The following is a 22,942-nucleotide window of genomic DNA, read 5'->3' as shown; positions in this document are numbered from 1 at the left end:
GGTCTCAGGACCCCGAAACGTTGGTTCTTTATGTGACCATTGTGATGTTATTTTGCCCATAATATACGTTTGCTGATTCATTTAAACGGAGTGCCGCTGCTCTTTCTTTACTGTTCCATGGATTATTTCTGCGGAGGGCACCCGGATTAACATCAATATTTTGGGAGTGCCGGGCACTACAACACTGTATATATATATATATATATATATATATATATATATATATATATACACATACATATACACATACATACATATTATATACACATATATATATACACACACAGTATATATATATATATATATATATATATATATATATATATATATATTTAAATAAAAATAAATATAAATAAATCGTGGGAAAGGAGGAAGCGGCACTCAGCTTTTCAAACAGTCAAAAAAGTGTATTAAAACACACCAAACTCCAACGTTTCGGGGCTTACATGCCCCTTTGTCAAGGTGTAAGCCCCGAAACGTTGGAGTTTGGTGTATTTTAATACACTTTTTTGACTATTTGAAAAGCTGAGTGCCGCTTCCTCCTTTCCCACGATTTAGCCAGTATCTGGTTGAGGGCACCAGCGCAGATGTCTAATAAATATATATATATATATATAGCAGTCTTAAACGGCGGCACTCAGAACAAATGAGACGAGACACTGCAAGTTGTTGCCAACGTTTCAAAGCAGTTCGCTTTTTCGTCAGGGCATAAAACAATACAGACACAAACTCACCATTTAAGTGCTCACCCTCACCATGCCGCTTCCCGCCGCCGGCCTCCTCCGTTCTGCCGTGCGCGGATTGATGACATCACCGTGCAACCCATCACCATAGAGACAGCTGTAAACAATGTTTCTACAATGTAACAGTGCTTCAGATGTTACAGGTAAACCGTAAAGGAAAATATAGTAAATATCCATCAACTTGACATAAGTCCAGTGCTGCTATGAATCTTACAGCACAGACTACTATATAAAACAAAGTACACAATTTACCATATAATGCACAAGGAGATGGAGATTATAAAAAACTATGCAAACCACTATTTTCATTAAGACCTTTAGGACTAAGTGAATCAAGCAAAAATATCCACCTGGCCTCTCGCTGCCTTAATAATTTAGAACGATTACCCCCTCTAGGTGATGCAGGGATATGATCAATTATTTTATGCTTAAGTGAAGTAGGGGAATGTCCTGCCAATGCAAAATGACGAGCGACAGGTTGTTCGCTTTTTCCAGACAGGACAGCCTCACGGATGGCAAATCTATGTTGTCCCATTCTAACTTTAAATTCACAATCAGTCTTGCCCACATAGTATTTGCCACATGGGCATATCAACACATAGATTACAAATTTAGATGAGCATGACAAATGATGGTGAATTTTAAATGTTTGATTTTTAAAGGGATGTTTGATCACATCTCCAGTCAGCATATATCCACAGGTTACACAACCAAGACACTTGAAGCAACCGGGCTTTTTATTACCCAAAAAGGTGGTCATATTACGTTTACCAAAACCCGTTATGTCTGTGCGGACTACAAGATCACGGATATTTCTGCCACGTGAATGGCAGCACATGATCTTCTTGTTATCTAGCCCAGTAAGCTTTTTATCAGAGGTAATAATTGGCCAATAGGTTTTAACAGCATGTCTAACCCTGTCACTAGCTAGATTAAATCTGCTGGGCCAAATAATCCTATCGGAATTAGTTTTGACTGTTTTAGATTTAAAAGTGTCAGCTCTCGGGATAGCCATTACTTTTCTTTTGATGTCAAGGAGTGTTTTTCTGTCATAACCCCGTGCCTCAAACTTAGCAATCATTAAGTCAAGTGAGTGTGAAACCTCCTCTTCATCACTACAAATTCGTCTCACTCGTAAAAATTGAGAGAACGGGAGACCTCTACGTGTGGGCATTGGATGATGACTGGTCGCCTGCAATAGTGTATTGCGGTCAGTCGGTTTCACAAATAATGATGTTTTAATTTTATCACCATGTCTTTGAATTCTGACATCCAAAAAATCAATGCTGTTATTGTCAGATTTACAAACCAATTTAACGGGGCTGTCACTGTCATTATGTGATTTAATCAAAAATTGCAAGGAATCTATATCCCCCAACCACAGCAATAGCATATCATCTATATAACGTGAATAATGCAAAATCTTGCTTGAAACATTTTGATCATAGAAGAAAATATCCCTCTCTGCTGCGATCATAAAAGCATTTGCATACGACGGGGCCACCGAGGACCCCATCGCACACCCAGATAGCTGAAGGAAGAATTTACCGTCATAGTAGAAATAATTCCTACTCAATACCAATTCAAGCAAATAGCAGAAAAAATTGACATCAGGTCCCTTATACCAAATGTTATTAGTAATAAGATGTCTAGTTGCTGCAATGCCCTCGGCATGCGGTATACAGGTATATAAGGAACTGACGTCAATGCTGTTAAACACAACATTAGGGGGAAGCCTATCCAACTTCATCAATTGTAGTAATAGCGATGTTGTATCCTTCAACACATATGGAGCATTTTGTACACAAGGCTGAAGATATGTGTCTAAGTAAATAGACACTGGCTGAAAAATAGAACCCCGGGCTGAGATAATAGGTCTGCCCGGGGGATTCAACCTGTCTTTATGAATCTTCGGAATTGTGTACAAAATCGGCTTAATTGGACAATCAGTCATAAGCAGACGAGCTACATCATTGGAGATGATACCACTATCGACTGATTGCAACAAAAACGTATCAAGCTGTTTCTTAAAGTCATCAGTAGGGTCACAAGACAATAACCGATAGGTACTAGTATCAGATAACTGACGAGCAATTTCTTTTTTATAGTCAGTTAGATCCTGGACCACAATAGAGCCGCCTTTATCAGCGGCCCGTATGACAATATCCTGCCTGGATCCTAGACCCTGTAAAGCTTGATATTCTGCCTTGGAAAGGTTGGAATGTCCCCTAAATGACCTTGCCTGGTCAGTGTCCACAGCTGCATCAACCAATCGAGTAAAAGTCTTAATCGAGGCATTGCTTGATATAGGATCAAAGCTAGAAGAAGCTTTTAATTTACGTAATTCAGGTGGGATAACATCTTGTTTGTTGTTAGAGACCATAGTCCCAAAATGTTCCCTTAGTTTAAGTTGACGATTTAATTTGAACATTTCTGTTTTCCAAATAAACGGATCAAATGAAGTGGTTGGTACAAAGTTTAATCCTTTTTTAAGGACAGATTCTTCAACACTGGAGAGTGGTGTACTTGAAAGATTAAAGATTACTTCTTCCTGGGGGCCGATGTTTTTTTGGAATTGCCGCTTCCACTGGCCACCTCTTCTGTTATACCTCCGTCGGCTGCACGGTATTTCGCCCGTGTTCTCATGCCTAAAGGGAGAGATCTATATTTTTTGCCACGTCGGGACCCTTGATCGCTATCACTGGCCGAAGTAGCTGATTCATTCGTGGTATTTGGTGGTTTATTGTGATAGAACCTTCTGCCATTTCTCTGCTGGGTGGACCTATTTTGTGGACCGCCTGTTAACCATCCATACACGTTGTTGGTATCATAATCGGAGTTAACTTTTGCAAATTTTTCTCGTTTATACCGCAATAGGTCAACCTTATAGGACTCAATTTGGGCGGATAATTTATCAAGCCAGTCACAGGTTTTATCATCCTGTAACGTTTTCTTGTGAATTGCCTCATACTCTCCGATCTTAACTTTTGTTACATTATGCTCCCTGGTAGCCTCTTCAATAACTAGAAGTATTAAATCCAGGGAGCATTTATTTAAAATAGCCACCCAGCGTTTACAGAAAGTGATATTATGTCTCCCAATCGTGGGCATATTTTTAACACGGAATCCACGTGGCAATTTTTTAGCAGTAAAGTACTCAGAAAGAGTGGCACCGTGATAATAAAAATCTATTTCACGTTTTTTAAGTTTTAAAAGATCTCTATAAATGTCCTGAACAGGAATGTTATCAGTCACTGAAAAAACTTTCTCCTTGTACACAATATTTCCAGCATCTGAATCAGAAAAAGTTAATACATCTCCAATATCCAATACAACCCGCGAAGGGATGTCAGGCATTATACTTGAATTTTCCATAATACCAGTTTATTGCACCACCACAATACACTGTATAATGAAAGTCAGCACGGATGGATTAAAACCAATTCAGTTCCTTATGCTGTACTACTGATAAGCAGAAATGTGAAACCAGCAGTATGATGAATGAGCCCTAAATAAAATCACCGCAAGGTGCCCGGGCAATGACAAGAACAATTCCCAAGGAGAAGTACTTGCTTGTATGTATTACGTGTGGCCCGGCACTCTCAGCATGAATGGAGTTACTTCATCTGTTGCCTTCCGTAATTAGGAGAGTATAGCAGCTCCCCACATGTAGCAGTCTTAAACGGCGGCACTCAGAACAAATGAGACGAGACACTGCAAGTTGTTGCCAACGTTTCAAAGCAGTTCGCTTTTTCGTCAGGGCATAAAACAATACAGACCCAAACTCACCATTTAAGTGCTCACCCTCACCATGCCGCTTCCCGCCGCCGGCCTCCTCCGTTCTGCCGTGCGCGGATTGAGGACATCACCGTGCAACCCATCACCATAGAGACAGCTGTAAACAATGTTTCTACAATGTAACAGTGCTTCAGATGTTACAGGTAAACCGTAAAGGAAAATATAGTAAATATCCATCAACTTGACATAAGTCCAGTGCTGCTATGAATCTTACAGCACAGACTACTATATAAAACAAAGTACACAATTTACCATATAATGCACAAGGAGATGGAGATTATAAAAAACTATGCAAACCACTATTTTCATTAAGACCTTTAGGACTAAGTGAATCAAGCAAAAATATCCACCTGGCCTCTCGCTGCCTTAATAATTTAGAACGATTACCCCCTCTAGGTGATGCAGGGATATGATCAATTATTTTATGCTTAAGTGAAGTAGGGGAATGTCCTGCCAATGCAAAATGACGAGCGACAGGTTGTTCGCTTTTTCCAGACAGGACAGCCTCACGGATGGCAAATCTATGTTGTCCCATTCTAACTTTAAATTCACAATCAGTCTTGCCCACATAGTATTTGCCACATGGGCATATCAACTCATATCCCTGCATCACCTCCATCTCCTTGTGCATTATATGGTAAATTGTGTACTTTGTTTTATATAGTAGTCTGTGCTGTAAGATTCATAGCAGCACTGGACTTATGTCAAGTTGATGGATATTTACTATATTTTCCTTTACGGTTTACCTGTAACATCTGAAGCACTGTTACATTGTAGAAACATTGTTTACAGCTGTCTCTATGGTGATGGGTTGCACGGTGATGTCATCAATCCGCGCACGGCAGAACGGAGGAGGCCGGCGGCGGGAAGCGGCATGGTGAGGGTGAGCACTTAAATGGTGAGTTTGTGTCTGTATTGTTTTATGCCCTGACGAAAAAGCGAACTGCTTTGAAACGTTGGCAACAACTTGCAGTGTCTCGTCTCATTTGTTCTGAGTGCCGCCGTTTAAGACTGCTACATGTGGGGAGCTGCTATACTCTCCTAATTACGGAAGGCAACAGATGAAGTAACTCCATTCATGCTGAGAGTGCCGGGCCACACGTAATATATATATATATATATATATATATATATATATATATATATATATATATATATATATATATATATATATATATATATATATATATATATATATATATACATATATATACACACACACACATATAAGCGGATTGTCCGGAACCTACGGGTCCCTAGTGACATTAATGTGTTCTGAATGTGTATGAACATGTACTGAATGCCCCAGGTGTGGATCTACCAGGAAACATTAAGGTCGACCGAAAACCTAGTATTCGTCGACAGCAGGGAGTAGTAACCAGGCAAAATAACATTCTTGCAACCCCGATGGGTCCGAGGAAAGTATACATAAATAATTTTAATAACACTCCCCCACATATACTACCATGTCTGTGCTCGAGCTACAGGCCCATGGAATCGTACCATACATATACACATAAATATATATACAGGTATAAGGTAGTTACACATGTTAATTTACCAGTAATAACAGTTGGTGCCGACAGGGACACCCACCTACTACTGTGGTTCCCATACAGTGTTTACTTTTGATAAGCATACAACTACCGACCAGCTGATACTGCATCTACCTAATCAAGTACCCACAGGCGCCGGCGATGCAGACAGTGATCCCCACAGCCGGTTGTGTCGACATATGTGGACTAAAATGCTACAGTGGGTATATCTGACAGGGAACACACAGATATATAAGCACAACACAAAGATTAGATGACCATTTCTAAAATAGTGCTATATTTCCTCTATAAAGCACTAACAAACTGTGCCCCCCCTCGTTTGTACTGTGTACATTGCTTTTGGCGGGGACATTGAAAAAATGGCACTGACATTTGTTGTGAGGGCTAAGCCCCGCCCCTTCTCGGCACGCTTCAGCCCCGTTATAAATATATATATTTATGCTGGCAGGGGTCCGTATACAGGGCCTATGCACTGTATACATACTTTGCCAGCCTAATTTGAGGTAATATATTGCCACCCAGGGTCCCCCCCCCCCCAGCGCCCTGCATCCTTGTAAAGCCGTTGGTGTGTGGGAGCAATGGCGCGCAGCGCGACCGCTGCTATGCATATACTGGAGGGGGTATCGTACACGGTGCCCGGGCACCGAATATTGATCTTGTGCCAGTGGAGAGACCATCAGTAACTTGCTGCCCAGGGCGCTCCCCCCCAGCGCTCTGCACCCTGTGAGTGCCGTTGGTGTGTGGGAGCACGGAGCGCAGCACGACCGCTGCGCTGTACCTCCGTTACTGAAGTCTTCTGCCGTCACTGAAGTCTTCTGATCTTCACATACTCACCCGGCTTCTTTCTTCTGGCTTCTGTGAGGGGGGTGACGGCGCGGCTCCGGGAACAAGCAGCTAGGCGCACCAAGTGATCGAACCCTCTGGAGCTAATGGTGTCCTGTAGCCTAAGAAGCAGAGCCCTTGAACTAAGAAGTAGGTCTGACTTCTCTCCCCTCACTCCCACGATGTAGGGAGCCTGTAGCCAGCAGGTCTCCCTGAAAATATAAAACCTAACAAAAAGTCTATAGAGAAACTCAGTAGAGCTCCCCTAGTGTGTGTCCAGTCACTCCTGGGCACAAAGTCTAACTGAGGTCTGGAGGAGGCGCATAGAGGGAGGAGCCAGTTCACACCCATTCAAAGTCTTATAGTGTGCCCATGTCTCCTGCGGATCCCGTCTATACCCCATGGTCCTTACGGAGTCCCCAGCATCCTCTAGGACGTATGAGACTTTTTTTTAAAAAAACAACAACATTTTTTCTAACATCGGAACATCGATCTGGAACATAGGGACTTTAGCTTTTAGAGCCCTGACAGCCGCCAGGTACATAGGTAGGACTTGGGGGCGATGACTTACACTTACAGTACCAGCGGCTGCTATTGTCTGCAGCCACTGGGGGATCCTGCCGTGCTGACCAATCAGCAATGATCGGCAGAACGGTAACACTGGGGGAGGGTGCAGGGAGGACCTTCTGGTCCCTCTGAGAGCAGCAGTGGAGGGAAGTTTCCCTTCCCTGCCACTAACACTGTTTATCTGACTGGTCGCACCATCGTGTGCCACCAGGTCAGATAAAGCACTTACAGGCATCTGATCATGCCAGGCAAGTGGTTAAGGTCAGAGCACTGCAGTGTCATCCCTCCCGCACATGGACTCCATCTGCACAATCCCTGACAACTAGAAAAGCCTAAATATCTCCCTATTGTAGGGACATATGCCTATGCTCAATCACATTGGCTATATATTACTCTCCTTGCAATAATACTAGAGACAGCGCGGGGGTATGGGAAGGCGAACATAGCGTTGACGGGAGTGACTCTGCACCAAAATCTATTTATACCAGCTTTATCTATTGGATGAGCGAACTCTGTTAAATATCATATATTGGGAATTTCAACACCTGAGCGAAATCAGGGCACTCCTGCCATTTATTTAACATAAGGTGCTGCAAAACAACATTTAAAAGTCTCAGCTGGAGTGAGATTCATTACTTCTGCTTGCTGGATGCACCTTATATCCATCTGATATCATGACGTGTTGAATGTTAAGGACTGGATGTTTTAATTATCATTGGTTACCACATTAGCTTAAGCAATTTGATATATTAAGCTGCTATTCTGATGAATATACATATTTCTGATGTAATGTGAAGATTTTTTATTAAATGCAAAAATACAGCGCTCTTTCATTGGCTTGTTTTAGCTTAACTGTGTGTGTGTGTGTGTGTGTGTGTGTGTGTGTGTGTGTGTGTGTGTGTGTGTGTGTGTGTGTGTGTGTGTGTGTATCTTATTTCGGTACAGCAGAGTATCGATTGTGAGCAATATTATAAAGTGACCTCATTTTATAGTCAACTAGCTGATGTGCCCAGTTTCACCCGGGCAAAGGTTTGCTGGGTGGAACATTTTCCCCCTTTAGGAGTCAAATTTAAAAAAATAACCGCCTAGTGGGTGGCTGCAAATAACTGTCACAGTTTCCAGACAACCCAGCAGGTCACATGTTCCAGGTCACCCAGCAAGGGCACAGGGTTAGTTCACAAACTGTCAAATTATTCAGAGCACAATGGTGATGCATTGCAAATGGCAGGCGGACATATTGCCACATAACTCCGAAACGAACCAACCAATTACAATACCAATATTTTTTATTATCCTTCTGATATTAATATATAGATTTGTTTCTAACTAAGCTCATGTTTACATTTGTAATGTTTTTCATTGTTCTGTGTTTTATTTTTATCTTGAAATGTACACATTATCATATAGATCTTTTTTTAGCAGTTTTATGTACTACAGCTTTTTGCCCGTGGCTTCGCCCGCGTGGAATTCTTAAACCAATAAGACTATTTTCATTGCGCCCATCTTCAACTTTAAAGTTCAGTACCCAACCCCTAAAAGAATTACCGTGAAGATACATAGCCTATAAGTTAACGGACAGTCTAAGGAACATATCAATTTTCAAAATGCGATCAGCTTAGCGACCCCGAAAACTATGGATTTGACACTACTGTCTGTCATTTTGGACATTTTATTTTTTACCCCCCATGCTGATGGGGGCTGAACTTGGACTGAAAAGGCATCGGGAGTGTCACTATTCATGTCCGCGACCCTGAACACTATGGCTTTTACATGTCACCCCGTTCCCACCCCCACCCCTAGGGGTGTCTTGCCCCCACAGTATTTTTTTTTTCCAGATTGTAAGTCATATGTGTACCAACTTTGGTGTGAATTGCTCCAGGCATTCTGGAGTTATGCTGGAACATATACATCCATTTTTATACATACATATCTAGATAAATTTTGATTGACATATTTCTTGTTGAGCCTGAAGTGTATTGGAGATGCTTGCTGATTGTTGTATACTGTTAATGCAGCATGAGTTGGACAAGTCTGCAAGTAACACTCAGCGGGGTTGGTGTGTGTGTGTACTGTATGTGTATGTGTAGGAGGAGGTGATGGCTCAACTACGCTGTGTGTGTTTACAGTTCAATCCTTGTAGTCTCAGGAATCCCGTGATAGAGATTTTTTCAATCCCAACTCCTGGGATTACAAAAATTAGGTGGTATTGGCTTCCCTAATACGCAGCAGTACATATGACAGGTACTGCAAAACATTTAAAATCGTGAGCCACACTGCCACATTATTGATTTTGACTATGGCTTATTAATAACAAACTTGTGCCTAATGAAGGAATTAGCCTTTTCTGCAGTTGCTGCAAGCCCTTTAGTTTAAATAAAGCTGTAAACAGGTAGCTCTCTCAAATATAAAAAGCATATACAGGTTGAGTATCCCTTATCCAAAATGCTTGGGACCAGAGGTATTTTGGATATCGGATTTTTCCGTATTTCGGAATAATTGCATACCATAATGAGATATCATGGTGATGGGACCTAAATCTAAGCACAGAATGCATTTATGTTTCATATACACCTTATACACACAGCCTGAAGGTCATTTTAGCCAATATTTTTTATAACTTTGTGCATTAAACAAAGTGTGTCTACATTCACACAATTCATTTATGTTTCATATACACCTTATACACACAGCCTGAAGGTCATTTAATACAATATTTTTAATAACTTTGTGTATTAAACAAAGTTTGTGTACATTGAGCCATCAAAAAACAAAGGTTTCACTATCTCACTCTCACACAAAAAAGTCCGTATTTCGGAATATTCCGTATTTCGGAATATTTGGATATGGGATACTCAACCTGTAGTATATGTAGTTTACTACCCATTTGAAGGGATGATACAGCTGTAATGATGTTTTAAGGTATCTCAGTTTTTACACACTAAATTGTGAATTCTACAATAACAGACACTAACAAATAAGTATGTTACAATAACACTATGGTAACCCATGGTAGCTAGATTAAACAGTGCTCATTGTAAAAACAGAATTCATGGTTACTTGAGGAAACCCTGGTTTAATAATGCGACTTTTGTCTTTTTGACATTTCCTTTTACCAATAGTGTAGATTGTTCTAGACCAGTGGTTCCCAAACTTGATCCTCAAAGACCCCCAACAGGTCATGTTTTCCAGGTCACCTAGCAGGTGCACAGATGTTTTCATTACTCACAAACACATTTTAAAAGATCCACAAGGGGAACTAATTATTTCACTTGTGATTCTGGGGGGAAACCTTGAAAACATGAATTGTTTGGGGTCCTTGAACAGTTTGGGAACCACTGTTCTGGACACTCCTAGTGTCGACAGCCAGGATACCATTTCCTAACTAAAGGCCACTGCTTCACCATAATAAATAAGTGGGCATGTAGAACATTTTTTTTTATTTCAACCCTACCATCAGCCATGGATTTAAAGATCGCATTACTGATTGCAGACAAGTAGGCTGGGTCAGAAGAGGATGGATTCATCTCATTGAAAGTGTCTGCACTGTAAATATGGTCCGTTCCGAATGCCTGGATTATTTCACTCATAAAGAGCCCTCCAATCTTGTGGAATAAGGGATCCTCGGGATCTAGGAGATAGCTGCAAGAATATGTACAATTGAAGTTGCTCCATCCACCAAGTCTGGTCACGTTGATTTTAGGAAACACCCTGTAGAGCAAAACAGTAGAGTGAGAAAATATACAGACATTATTACTGTGTGCAGATACTTTCAATGAGGAATTAATCCTTAGAAATGGTCATTTTTTTTTTTTTAATGATTGAATTAGGTGAAGAACATGTATTTAAGCTTATCCAAAAAAAAAAAAAAAAAAAATTTATATTTATATATATATATATATATATATATATATATATATATATATATATATATATATATATATATATATATATATACACACACACACATATATATATATACACACACATATACATACATACAGGTTGAGTCTCCCTTATCCAAAATGCTTGGGACCAGAGGTATTTTGGATATCGGATTTTTCCGTATTTTGGAATAATTGCATACCATAATGAGATATCATGGTTATGGGACCTAAGTCTAAGCACAGAATGCATTTATGTTTCATATTCACCTTATACACACAGCCTGGAGGTCATTTTAGCCAATATTTTTTATAACTTTGTGTATTACACAAAGTGTGTGTACATTCACACAATTAATTTATGTTTCATATACACACAGCCTGAAGGTCATTTAATACAATATTTTTAATAACTTTGTGTATTAAACAAAGTTTATGTACATTGAGCCATCAGAAAACAAAGGTTTCACTATCTCACTCTCACTCAAAAAAGTCCGTATTTCGGAATATTCTGTATTTCGGAATATTTGGATATGGGATACTCAACCTGTATATATAATACTCAACCTGTATATATACACACATATATACGTGTGTGTGTGTGTGTGTGTGTGTGTGTGTGTGTGTGTGTGTGTGTGTGTGTGTGTGTGTGTGTGTGTGTGTGTGTGTGTGTGTGTGTGTGTGTGTGTGTGTGTATATATATATATATATATATATATATATATATATATATATATATATATATATATATAAATTTTTTGGCCAATCAAAAAGTTTAACTCGGTAATTTGAAATTGACAACCGAGGTTATATTACAGAGGTCAAACGTTTCCTGCAGCAAGTTTGTCCAAATATTTAAATGTAAAAATCATACAATGTGATTTCCTAGTTTTTTTTTCAGATTCTGTCTCTTACAGTTGAAGTGTACCTACTGTATGATGGAAATTACAGACCTCTCTCATCTTTTTAAGTGGGTCAACTTGCACAATCAGCAGCTGTTCAAATACTTTTTTGCCCCACTGTATGTATGTATGTATGTATGTATGTATGTATGTATGTATGTATGTATTGTCAAAGTCGAAAAATATTGCAAAACACACAGCACGTATAAAATACACACACATGCCCACTGCGCATGCACTTGTTCCGCCGTGCGTGCTCATATCCGCAATTTGCGTATGGTCGCTCCCGCGGTCCTGCGCGTGGTATAGGTATTTACGGCAGAGTTTGTGAACGCATGGAGGGCTATCAAAACATTACATATTTAATCCAAATAGTGCACATTGTACACATAGTCCCCCTGCACCACATCAGCAAGTATCAACAGTTTAAATGATTCCAGAACGAAGGGATTCACCTTTGCATGATAGGAGGGGGACAGACTAAGGTTATAAGGTGGTGTCTGGTATCCAGCTGTAGGGTATTTTAAGGGTAACATTCCGGTGTTGGTTTGAGGAAGATCGCATGTTCCTGCGTATAGTTATGTGCAGAAGCAGAATATAGATATAAACTGTATTTACTGTATATTATGTATGCGGCAGGAATCCAGAGGAGACCACCCACAAGAGCAGTTGAGAAAGACATCACCCACCTTTTCAAATCAACCTATGACCTCTCCTGTACTGTAGAGATGCATCCCTGTGTCCAATGGACAAAGGGATTACAGTATCCATTGTATTGCTTTTGGAAGTATTGTATAAAAAGCCTGTTGCTGCCTGGCCGGTCAGAAGACTCAACATTATCTACCTGATTAGGAGGACTGGACCAGGAAGCGCATGTGAATATTCTCACGTATGTATATTGACTGTAGCCATTTACTCTGTTGTATTGTAGTGCATAATTTGTATTGTTAAACCCCCTTTCAGATATATTACTCTGTGGTGTCGGAACCCAGTGATTAACTACAAATCGGTGTTGTGTCCTCTTTTCCCTGCTAGGGTTTAAAGTGTATTACATTGCCTAACTGTATAAGGTTTAAAAGTGTATTATATTGAGTGTGTACGCGCGGTGTGTACTTTGTACCCCCAGCGCGGCGTTTGTACGCAGAGTCCGTATACGGTACGGGACTCATTACGCAAATAGCGTAAAAGGTACGTAGAGTGCATAATAAGTTTAGCGGCATAGCGGCTCCATGGTAAAAGTGTGTATAAAGGTATAGCTTTATGGTTTAAGATAATATCTACATCATCAATTGGGGGCATCGTCCGGGATTTCCACATACCCGCAGCCTAGCAGGTTAAAGCAGACTTTATCAGCAAAGGGCGGACAGGTATCCTACATAAACCTTTTTCTGGCCGCAGGATACACTGGAAACCCTAATTTATTGCTGATAAGATGGCGTCTGCTCTGCATGGTTTGTAGGGATGCTGGTGGGACCCGTAAAGTAAATACGCAAAGCTATTTAATAAGTTTGTGAATTTCTATTTGGCGCCAAATGCGCACACAACACAAGCGTACTCTTGTACTCTGTATACCTGCTCGCATTGTTGCCTTAAGTACTGATTATTAGATTAATTTAGACATGTGCGGAGAAATTTGTTGCTATTTAGTTAGAACATAAAATAAATATTAAAGTAAACGTAAAACACAAACACAGTCTGGCCTAGTTACAAAGGTTTATACAGAAAGAAACTGTGTTGTGTTAAGTGAGCGATTATAGGTAATATCGCTTACATTTATAGAAGTGTGGGATTTGTACTATTGCGGACGTACGGTTTTTGTACACGTGTCTCGGACAAAGTACGGGACTGCGTACGCAACATAAGGACATACACACGGTCGCGTGTTTACGCAACGTGCGTAAGGGTACGACCGCTAAGTACAAATTACACAATAGTACCGATTAGTTTAGGGTCGGGACAGTAGCTACGCTACATTAGCACAAATTGCTCGGTTTCAAAAATTTAGTTTAATTAAAACCTTTTTTACTGTATTGCCTCTGGTAATAAAGCTGTTTATCTGAATGAAAGATAATTTTCTGTGCAGAAAAACCAAAGTGTATTTGAATGAGTGAACGTGAGTGAACAAATGTAACAGAGAACGTAGTGGACCCAGGGAATTCGGGATCCCGTCGAGTGGTACATCAAGTGAGTGGAGACTTGGTGGCGTGAGGCAGCTGACTCACGTTAATATAGATTTAAGTGCAAAGGAGCAAGGTAGCCAATTGTGTTAGAGTACCGCGGCCCAGGGGGTTAGCGAGGTTTACCCATTTAGTTTTTTTGTGATACGCTCCGGCTGAGGTTTCGCAGCCTGAAAATCGATTCCAGTGGTCGTACGGCGGATAAGTTACAAGTACCTATACGCTGTGCGATTGGACCGCGCGTTCGTGGGTGCAATATTTAGCGCAATGTGATACCGCAATATTACGCAAAGCTCGTAAAAAGGGTATCATTAGCACTGTATATAGCATACGCAAGCGTGATTTGTGTATAATAAAGGTTTAGGGAGTTTTCGCTGGTCTCTCTCAGGAAATCTCCAACAACTTATATTTACTGGAAAGGGTAAGTTATTCCCAGATACTTCCAGTAAATAGAGGTTACATAGGGCCCTAGGTTGGGTACATTGCCTTCGCTATCGACAGTGTATGGCAGTACTGGCCAACGTGGACGGTGAGCAGGTGAAGAGCGCTCAGAGAACTTTCACCGTTGCCTTATATTGAGTATTTTGGTTTTTTTGTGGGATTAGCCGAAAGGACAATACCTGCAAAATATGGGGGCCAGTTGCTCAAGTAAGGGACGTTCAACCAGGGTTCAGGTTGACATACCGCTGCCCAGGGGGGGTCAGCGAGGTTCATAATGTGTGAGAAGTATGGACCACACACAGAAGTTTTGTGCAATGAATGGGAACGTATGACTGCGGAAGATAGGGAACCATTCCCTAAGGTAGGCAGTTTTGAACCAGAGGTATTGCAGAATTTAAGGATTAGGATATGTCTGATAAAATCCCCCAAACAAAGGGTCAGACACACAAATTGTTTAAACTTATGGCAGCAAGAGGGCAGCAGCAGGTTCCAAACCTAGCAGGAAAATGATGGCAACCGCACCACCACGGCCGTATATTGTAGGGAAGAAAGTGGCTACAGACAATGGCATATTGGTATCCGATAAGAGTATAGTTGATAAATGTACTAACGCTAACCCTTGCAAGTTGTATCCCATTTTAAACTTTCCTCAGGACTGCGAGCAAGAAGATGAGCCCAGCACGATATCGGCACTCTCTCTAGCAGCCACCATACAGAATACTCAGGTGGGCACAGCCCAACCAGTAAGATCAGTAGTAAGGCCCCCTAGCGGAGGGATAAGTGAGGTCGTGTCCACAGGTAAGTACGGTACCATACATTATGCAGAAACCATAGCACCTCAGATTGTGGAGTCAACTCAGAATGACGTAATTGAATTAAATCCTGTCAGGGTGATCGCAGTCCCCAATGGGAATACTGACGCTCAGGGAGTCACTCCCATCAGGAACATAGCTATGCATTGTCCCTGGTTCCGGACGGAATTGAGGGCAATTATGTCAGAATTTCCCGTTCCCAGGAAGGATCTAGTCGCATGCCAGAGGTTCATTAAAGAATTAGGTAACGCCACCGAACCCACAAACAAAGATTGGCTAACAGTGCTACGAGTATGTTTACCTTCCAATATTGGCCCCGCGAAATTCATTACGGATTGTAAATTAGACGCAGAAGTACCTCTCACTGATGAGTACACTCAGGAGAATGTATGACAAATCAATCTGCAACTAGGGGGTATATTTACTAAGATTCGTAATTTCCGAAAATAGGTCAAAGTTCAATCACGAATGACATCGACAGTGTAAAACTGCAACTTTTTGAATTGATTACGATGGATTTACTAAGCTGTCGTATTCGTATTTTTCTTTGCTTCCGATGTCGATGTCATTCGTTTTTTTTTACCTATTTTTACGGCAGTGATTAGCAAAACACTGCCGTTTTTTTTTACAATCAATCTCGGCCGGATCTGTGTGATCCGTGCTGGGGTTCTTATTTTTTTTTTTTTAATTAAACAATGTAAAATCACAAAAAAAAATGCGTGGGGTCCCCCCTCCTAAGCATAACCAGCCTCGGGCTCTTTGAGACGATCCTGGTTGCAGAAATATGGGGAAAAAATTGACAGGGGTTCCCCCATATTTAAGCAACCAGCATCGGGCTCTGCGCCTGGTCCTGGTTCCAAAAATACGGGGGACAAAAAGAGTAGGGGTCCCCCGTATTTTTAAAACCAGCACCGGGCTCCACTAGCTGGACAGATAATGCCACAGCCGGGGGTCACTTTTATACAGCGCCCTGCGGCCGTGGCATCAAAAATCCAACTAGTCACCTGGGAACTTTCTGCTCAGCGGTGACGTCACTTTAGGTCAACCGCAGGGCAGAAAGTTCCCATCATTGGTTACAATGTAGCGCATAGGCGCTACATTGTAACACTGCCGCGTGCTGCCTATCAGTGAGGACGCTGTATAAAAGAACCCCTGTCATTTTTTCCCCCATATTTCTGCAACCAGGATCGGCTCAAAGAGCCCGAGGCTGGTTATGCTTAGGAGGGGGGACCCCACGCAATTTTTTTGGCAAAAATAAGCACTTTCCCACCCCTTCCCACTGATATACATGCACGGATCTCATGGATCCCTGCATGCATCTCAAATCACGGAAAAAAAAAGCAGGTCTGTTTTTTTTTAGGACTTTTTTACGAGTTGTAATTTTTCACGGCAGTGTTTTGTGTTTTTTTGCTTTGCACTTCTTAGTAAATGACCGAGATTCATATCTAAACAGGCGTAATTTGACCGATGGTGTATTCATTCGTAATTTTTTACCCGAACTAGCAAAAAATTACGAATGCCCTCATCACTGCCGTGATTAGTGTTTAGTAAATGACCGAGATTAACCGAGATGACACTTTGAAGAAAAAACGGCATCTCGGTCAAAATCGGGAGCTTAGTAAATATACCCCTAGGAGTATATTTCCCTACTGTTGTAAAATGGAATAAAATCTTTTCCATAAGACAAAAAATAAGATTTTACTTACCGATAAATCTATTTCTCGGAGTCCGTAGTGGATGCTGGGGTTCCTGAAAGGACCATGGGGAATAGCGGCTCCGCAGGAGACAGGGCACAAAAAGTAAAGCTTTTCCAGATCAGGTGGTGTGCACTGGCTCCTCCCCCTATGACCCTCCTCCAGACTCCAGTTAGGTACTGTGCCCGGACGAGCGTACACAATAAGGGAGGATTTTGAATCCCGGGTAAGACTCATACCAGCCACACCAATCACACCGTACAACTTGTGATCTAAACCCAGTTAACAGTATGATAACAGCGGAGCCTCTGAAAGATGGCTTCCTTCAACAATAACCCGAATTTGTTAACAATAACTATGTACAATTATTGCAGATAATCCGCACTTGGGATGGGCGCCCAGCATCCACTACGGACTCCGAGAAATAGATTTATCGGTAAGTAAAATCTTATTTTCTCTATCGTCCTAGTGGATGCTGGGGTTCCTGAAAGGACCATGGGGATTATACCAAAGCTCCCAAACGGGCGGGAGAGTGCGGATGACTCTGCAGCACCGAATGAGAGAACTCCAGGTCCTCCTTAGCCAGAGTATCAAATTTGTAAAATTTTACAAACGTGTTCTCCCCTGACCACGTAGCTGCTCGGCAAAGTTGTAATGCCGAGACCCCTCGGGCAGCCGCCCAAGATGAGCCCACCTTCCTTGTGGAGTGGGCCTTTACAGATTTAGGCTGTGGCAGGCCTGCCACAGAATGTGCAAGTTGGATTGTGCTACAGATCCAACGAGCAATCGTCTGCTTAGACGCAGGAGCACCCATCTTGTTGGGTGCATACAATATAAACAACGAGTCAGATTTTCTGACTCCAGCTGTCCTTGCAATATATATTTTTAATGCTCTGACAACGTCCAGTAACTTGGAGTCCTCCAAGTCACTTGTAGCCGCAGGCACTACAATAGGCTGGTTCAGATGAAATGCTGACACCACCTTAGGGAGAAAATGCGGACGAGTCCGCAGTTCTGCCCTGTCCGAATGGAAAATCAGATATGGGCTTTTGTAAGATAAAGCTGCCAGTTCTGACACTCTCCTGGCCGAAGCCAGGGCTAGAAGCATGGTCACTTTCCATGTGAGATATTTCAAATCCACCTTTTTTAGTGGTTCAAACCAATGAGATTTTAGAAAGTCCAAAACCACATTGAGATCCCACGGTGCCACTGGAGGCACCACAGGAGGCTGTATATGCAGCACTCCCTTAACAAAGGTCTGGACTTCAGGGACTGAAGCCAATTCTTTTTGAAAGAAAATCGACAGGGCCGAAATTTGAACCTTAATAGATCCCAATTTGAGACCCATAGACAATCCTGATTGCAGGAAATGTAGGAATCGACCCAGTTGAAATTCCTCCGTCGGAGCACTCCGATCTTCGCACCACGCAACATATTTTCGCCAAATTCGGTGATAATGTTGCACGGTTACTTCCTTCCTTGCTTTAATCAAAGTAGGAATGACTTCTTCCGGCATGCCTTTTTCCTTTAGGATCCGGCGTTCAACCGCCATGCCGTCAAACGCAGCCGCGGTAAGTCTTGAAACAGACAGGGACTCTGCTGAAGCAAGTCCCTCCTTAGAGGTAGAGGCCACGGATCTTCCGTGATCATCTCTTGAAGTTCCGGGTACCAAGTCCTTCTTGGCCAATCCGGAACCACTAGTATCGTTCTTACGCCTCTTTGCCGTATAATTCTCAATACTTTTGGTATGAGAGGCAGAGGAGGAAACACATACACCGACTGGTACACCCAAGGCGTTACCAGCGCGTCCACAGCTATTGCCTGCGGATCTCTTGACCTGGCGCAATACCTGTCCAGTTTTTTGTTGAGGCGAGACGCCATCATGTCCACCATTGGTCTTTCCCAACGGGTTACCAGCATGTGGAAGACTTCTGGATGAAGTCCCCACTCTCCCGGGTGAAGATCGTGTCTGCTGAGGAAGTCTGCTTCCCAGTTGTCCACTCCCGGGATGAACACTGCTGACAGTGCTATCACATGATTCTCTGCCCAGCGAAGAATCCTTGCAGCTTCTGCCATTGCACTCCTGCTTCTTGTGCCGCCCTGTCTGTTCACATGGGCGACTGCCGCGATGTTGTCCGACTGGATCAACACCGGTTTTCCCTGAAGCAGAGGTTCTGCCTGGCTTAGAGCATTGTATATTGCTCTTAGTTCCAGAATGTTTATGTGAAGAGACGTTTCCAGGCTCGTCCATACTCCCTGGAAGTTTCTTCCTTGTGTGACTGCTCCCCAGCCTCTCAGGCTGGCGTCCGTGGTCACCAGGATCCAATCCTGTATGCCGAATCTGCGGCCCTCCAATAGATGAGCACTCTGCAACCACCACAGAAGAGACACCCTTGTCCTTGGAGACAGGGTTATCCGCAGGTGCATCTGAAGATGCGACCCTGACCATTTGTCCAACAGATCCCTTTGGAAAATTCTTGCGTGGAATCTGCCGAATGGAATTGCTTCGTAAGAAGCCACCATTTTTCCCAGGACTCTTGTGCATTGATGTACAGACACCTTTCCTGGTTTTAGGAGGTTCCTGACAAGCTCGGATAACTCCTTGGCTTTTTCCTCCGGGAGAAAAACCTTTTTCTGAACCGTGTCCAGAATCATCCCTAGGAACAGCAGACGAGTTGTCGGCATTAACCGGGATTTTGGAATATTCAGAATCCACCCGTGCTGTTTTAGCACTTCTTGAGACAGTGCTAATCCCATCTCTAGCTGTTCTCTGGACCTTGCTCTTATTAGGAGATCGTCCAAGTATGGGATAATTAATATGCCTTTTCTTCGAAGAAGAATCATCATCTCGGCCATTACCTTTGTAAAGACCCGAGGTGCCGTGGACAATCCGAACGGCAGCGTCTGAAACTGATAGTGACAGTTTTGTACAACGAACCTGAGGTACCCCTGGTGTGAGGGGTAAATTGGAACGTGGAGATACGCATCCTTGATGTCCAAGGATACCATAAAATCCCCCTCTTCCAGGTTCGCTATCACTGCTCTGAGTGACTCCATTTTGAACTTGAACTTCTTTATGTACAGGTTCAAGGACTTCAGATTTAGAATAGGCCTTACCGAGCCATCCGGCTTCGGTACCACAAAAAGAGTGGAATAATACCCCTTCCCTTGTTGTAGAAGAGGTACCTTGACTATCACCTGCTGAGAGTACAGCTTGTGAATGGCTTCCAAAACCGTCTCCCTTTCGGAGGGGGACGTTGGTAAAGCAGACTTCAGGAAACGGCGAGGTGGATCTGTCTCTAATTCCAACCTGTACCCCTGAGATATTATCTGCAGGATCCAGGGATCTACTTGCGAGTGAGCCCACTGCGCGCTGTAATTTTTGAGACGACCGCCCACCGTCCCCGAGTCCGCTTGAGAAGCCCCAGCGTCATGCCGAGGCTTTTGTAGAAGCCGGGGAGGGCTTCTGTTCCTGGGAAGGAGCTGCCTGTTGCTGTCTCTTCCCTCGACCTCTGCCTCGTGGCAGATATGAATAGCCCTTTGCTCTCTTATTTTTAAAGGAACGAAAGGGCTGCGGTTGAAAAGTCGGTGCCTTTTTCTGTTGGGGAGTGACTTGAGGTAGAAAGGTGGATTTCCCGGCTGTAGCCGTGGCCACCAAATCTGATAGACCGACTCCAAATAACTCCTCCCCTTTATACGGCAAAACTTCCATATGCCGTTTTGAATCCGCATCGCCTGTCCACTGTCGCGTCCATAAAGCTCTTCTGGCCGAAATGGACATAGCACTTACCCGTGATGCCAGTGTGCAGATATCCCTCTGTGCATCACGCATATAAAGAAATGCATCCTTTATTTGTTCTAACGACAGTAAAATATTGTCCCTGTCCAGGGTATCAATATTTTCAATCAGGGACTCTGACCAAACTACCCCAGCACTGCACATCCAGGCAGTCGCTATAGCTGGTCGTAGTATAACACCTGCATGTGTGTATATACTTTTTTGGATATTTTCCATCCTCCTATCTGATGGATCTTTAAGTGCGGCCATCTCAGGAGAGGGTAACGCCACTTGTTTAGATAAGCGTGTTAGCGCCTTGTCCACCCTAGGAGATGTTTCCCAGCGCTCCCTAACCTCTGGCGGGAAAGGGTATAATGCCAATAATTTCTTTGAAATTATCAGCTTTTTATCAGGAGCAACCCACGCTTCATTACACACGTCATTTAATTCTTCTGATTCAGGAAAAACTATAGGTAGTTTTTTCACACCCCACATAATACCCTGTTTAGTGGTACCTGTAGTATCAGCTAAATGTAACGCCTCCTTCATTGCCAAAATCATATAACGTGTGGCCCTACTGGAAAATACGGTTGATTCGTCACCGTCACCACTGGAGTCAGTGCCTGTGTCTGGGTCTGTGTCGACCGACTGAGGCAAAGGGCGTTTTACAGCCCCTGACGGTGTTTGAGTCGCCTGGACAGGCACTAATTGATTGTCCGGCCGTCTCATGTCGTCAAACGACTGCTTTAGCGTGTTGACACTATCCCGTAGTTCCATAAATAAAGGCATCCATTCTGGTGTCGACTCCCTAGGGGGTGACATCCTCATATTTGGCAATTGCTCCGCCTCCACACCAATATCGTCCTCATACATGTCGACACACACGTACCGACACACAGCAGACACACAGGGAATGCTCCTAACGAAGACAGGACCCACTAGCCCTTTGGGGAGACAGAGGGAGAGTTTGCCAGCACACACCAAAAGCGCTATATATAACAGGGATAGCCTTATAATAAGTGCTCCCTTATAGCTGCTTTATATATATAAAAATATCGCCATAAATTTGCCCCCCCTCTCTGTTTTACCCTGTTTCTGTAGTGCAGTGCAGGGGAGAGACCTGGGAGCCGTCCTGACCAGCGGAGCTGTGAGAGGAAATGGCGCCGTGTGCTGAGGAGATAGGCCCCGCCCCTTTTTTGACGGGCTCGTCTCCCGCTATTTAGTGAATCCAGGCAGGGGTTAAATATCTCCATATAGCCTCTGGGGGCTATATGTGAGGTATTTTTAGCCTTTATATAGGTTACATTTGCCTCCCAGGGCGCCCCCCCCCAGCGCCCTGCACCCTCAGTGACTGCGTGTGAAGTGTGCTGAGAGGAAAATGGCGCACAGCTGCAGTGCTGTGCGCTACCTTTAGAAGACTGCAGGAGTCTTCAGCCGCCGATTTTGGACCTCTTCTGACTTCAGCATCTGCAAGGGGGCCGGCGGCGCGGCTCCGGTGACCATCCAGGCTGTACCTGTGATCGTCCCTCTGGAGCTGATGTCCAGTAGCCAAGAAGCCAATCCATCCTGCACGCAGGTGAGTTCACTTCTTCTCCCCTCAGTCCCTCGTTGCAGTGATCCTGTTGCCAGCAGGACTCACTGTAAAATAAAAAACCTAAGCTAAACTTTTTCTAAGCAGCTCTTTAGGAGAGCCACCTAGATTGCACCCTTCTCGGCCGGGCACAAAAATCTAACTGGAGTCTGGAGGAGGGTCATAGGGGGAGGAGCCAGT

The 22,942-nt window shown here is 43.0% G+C and overlaps 1 protein-coding gene across 1 annotated transcript in view; it reads right to left on the bottom strand.

Moving 5' to 3' along the window:
• NAGLU (N-acetyl-alpha-glucosaminidase) overlaps positions 1–22,942 on the bottom strand; it is a 111,853-nt gene that overhangs the window by 8,108 nt on the left and 80,803 nt on the right. The window contains exon 5 of the mRNA XM_063960021.1: positions 10,938–11,194. Within this exon, the coding sequence (XP_063816091.1) occupies positions 10,938–11,194 (257 nt within the window). The remainder of the gene's footprint in view (positions 1–10,937; positions 11,195–22,942) is intronic.

Source organism: Pseudophryne corroboree, chromosome 3, assembly GCF_028390025.1.
Source record: "Pseudophryne corroboree isolate aPseCor3 chromosome 3, aPseCor3.hap2, whole genome shotgun sequence".
In the NCBI taxonomy this organism is placed as follows: Eukaryota; Metazoa; Chordata; class Amphibia; order Anura; family Myobatrachidae; genus Pseudophryne; species Pseudophryne corroboree.
The sequence above is the reverse complement of the archived record's forward strand: the minus strand, read 5'-3'. Positions and strand labels throughout refer to the sequence as shown.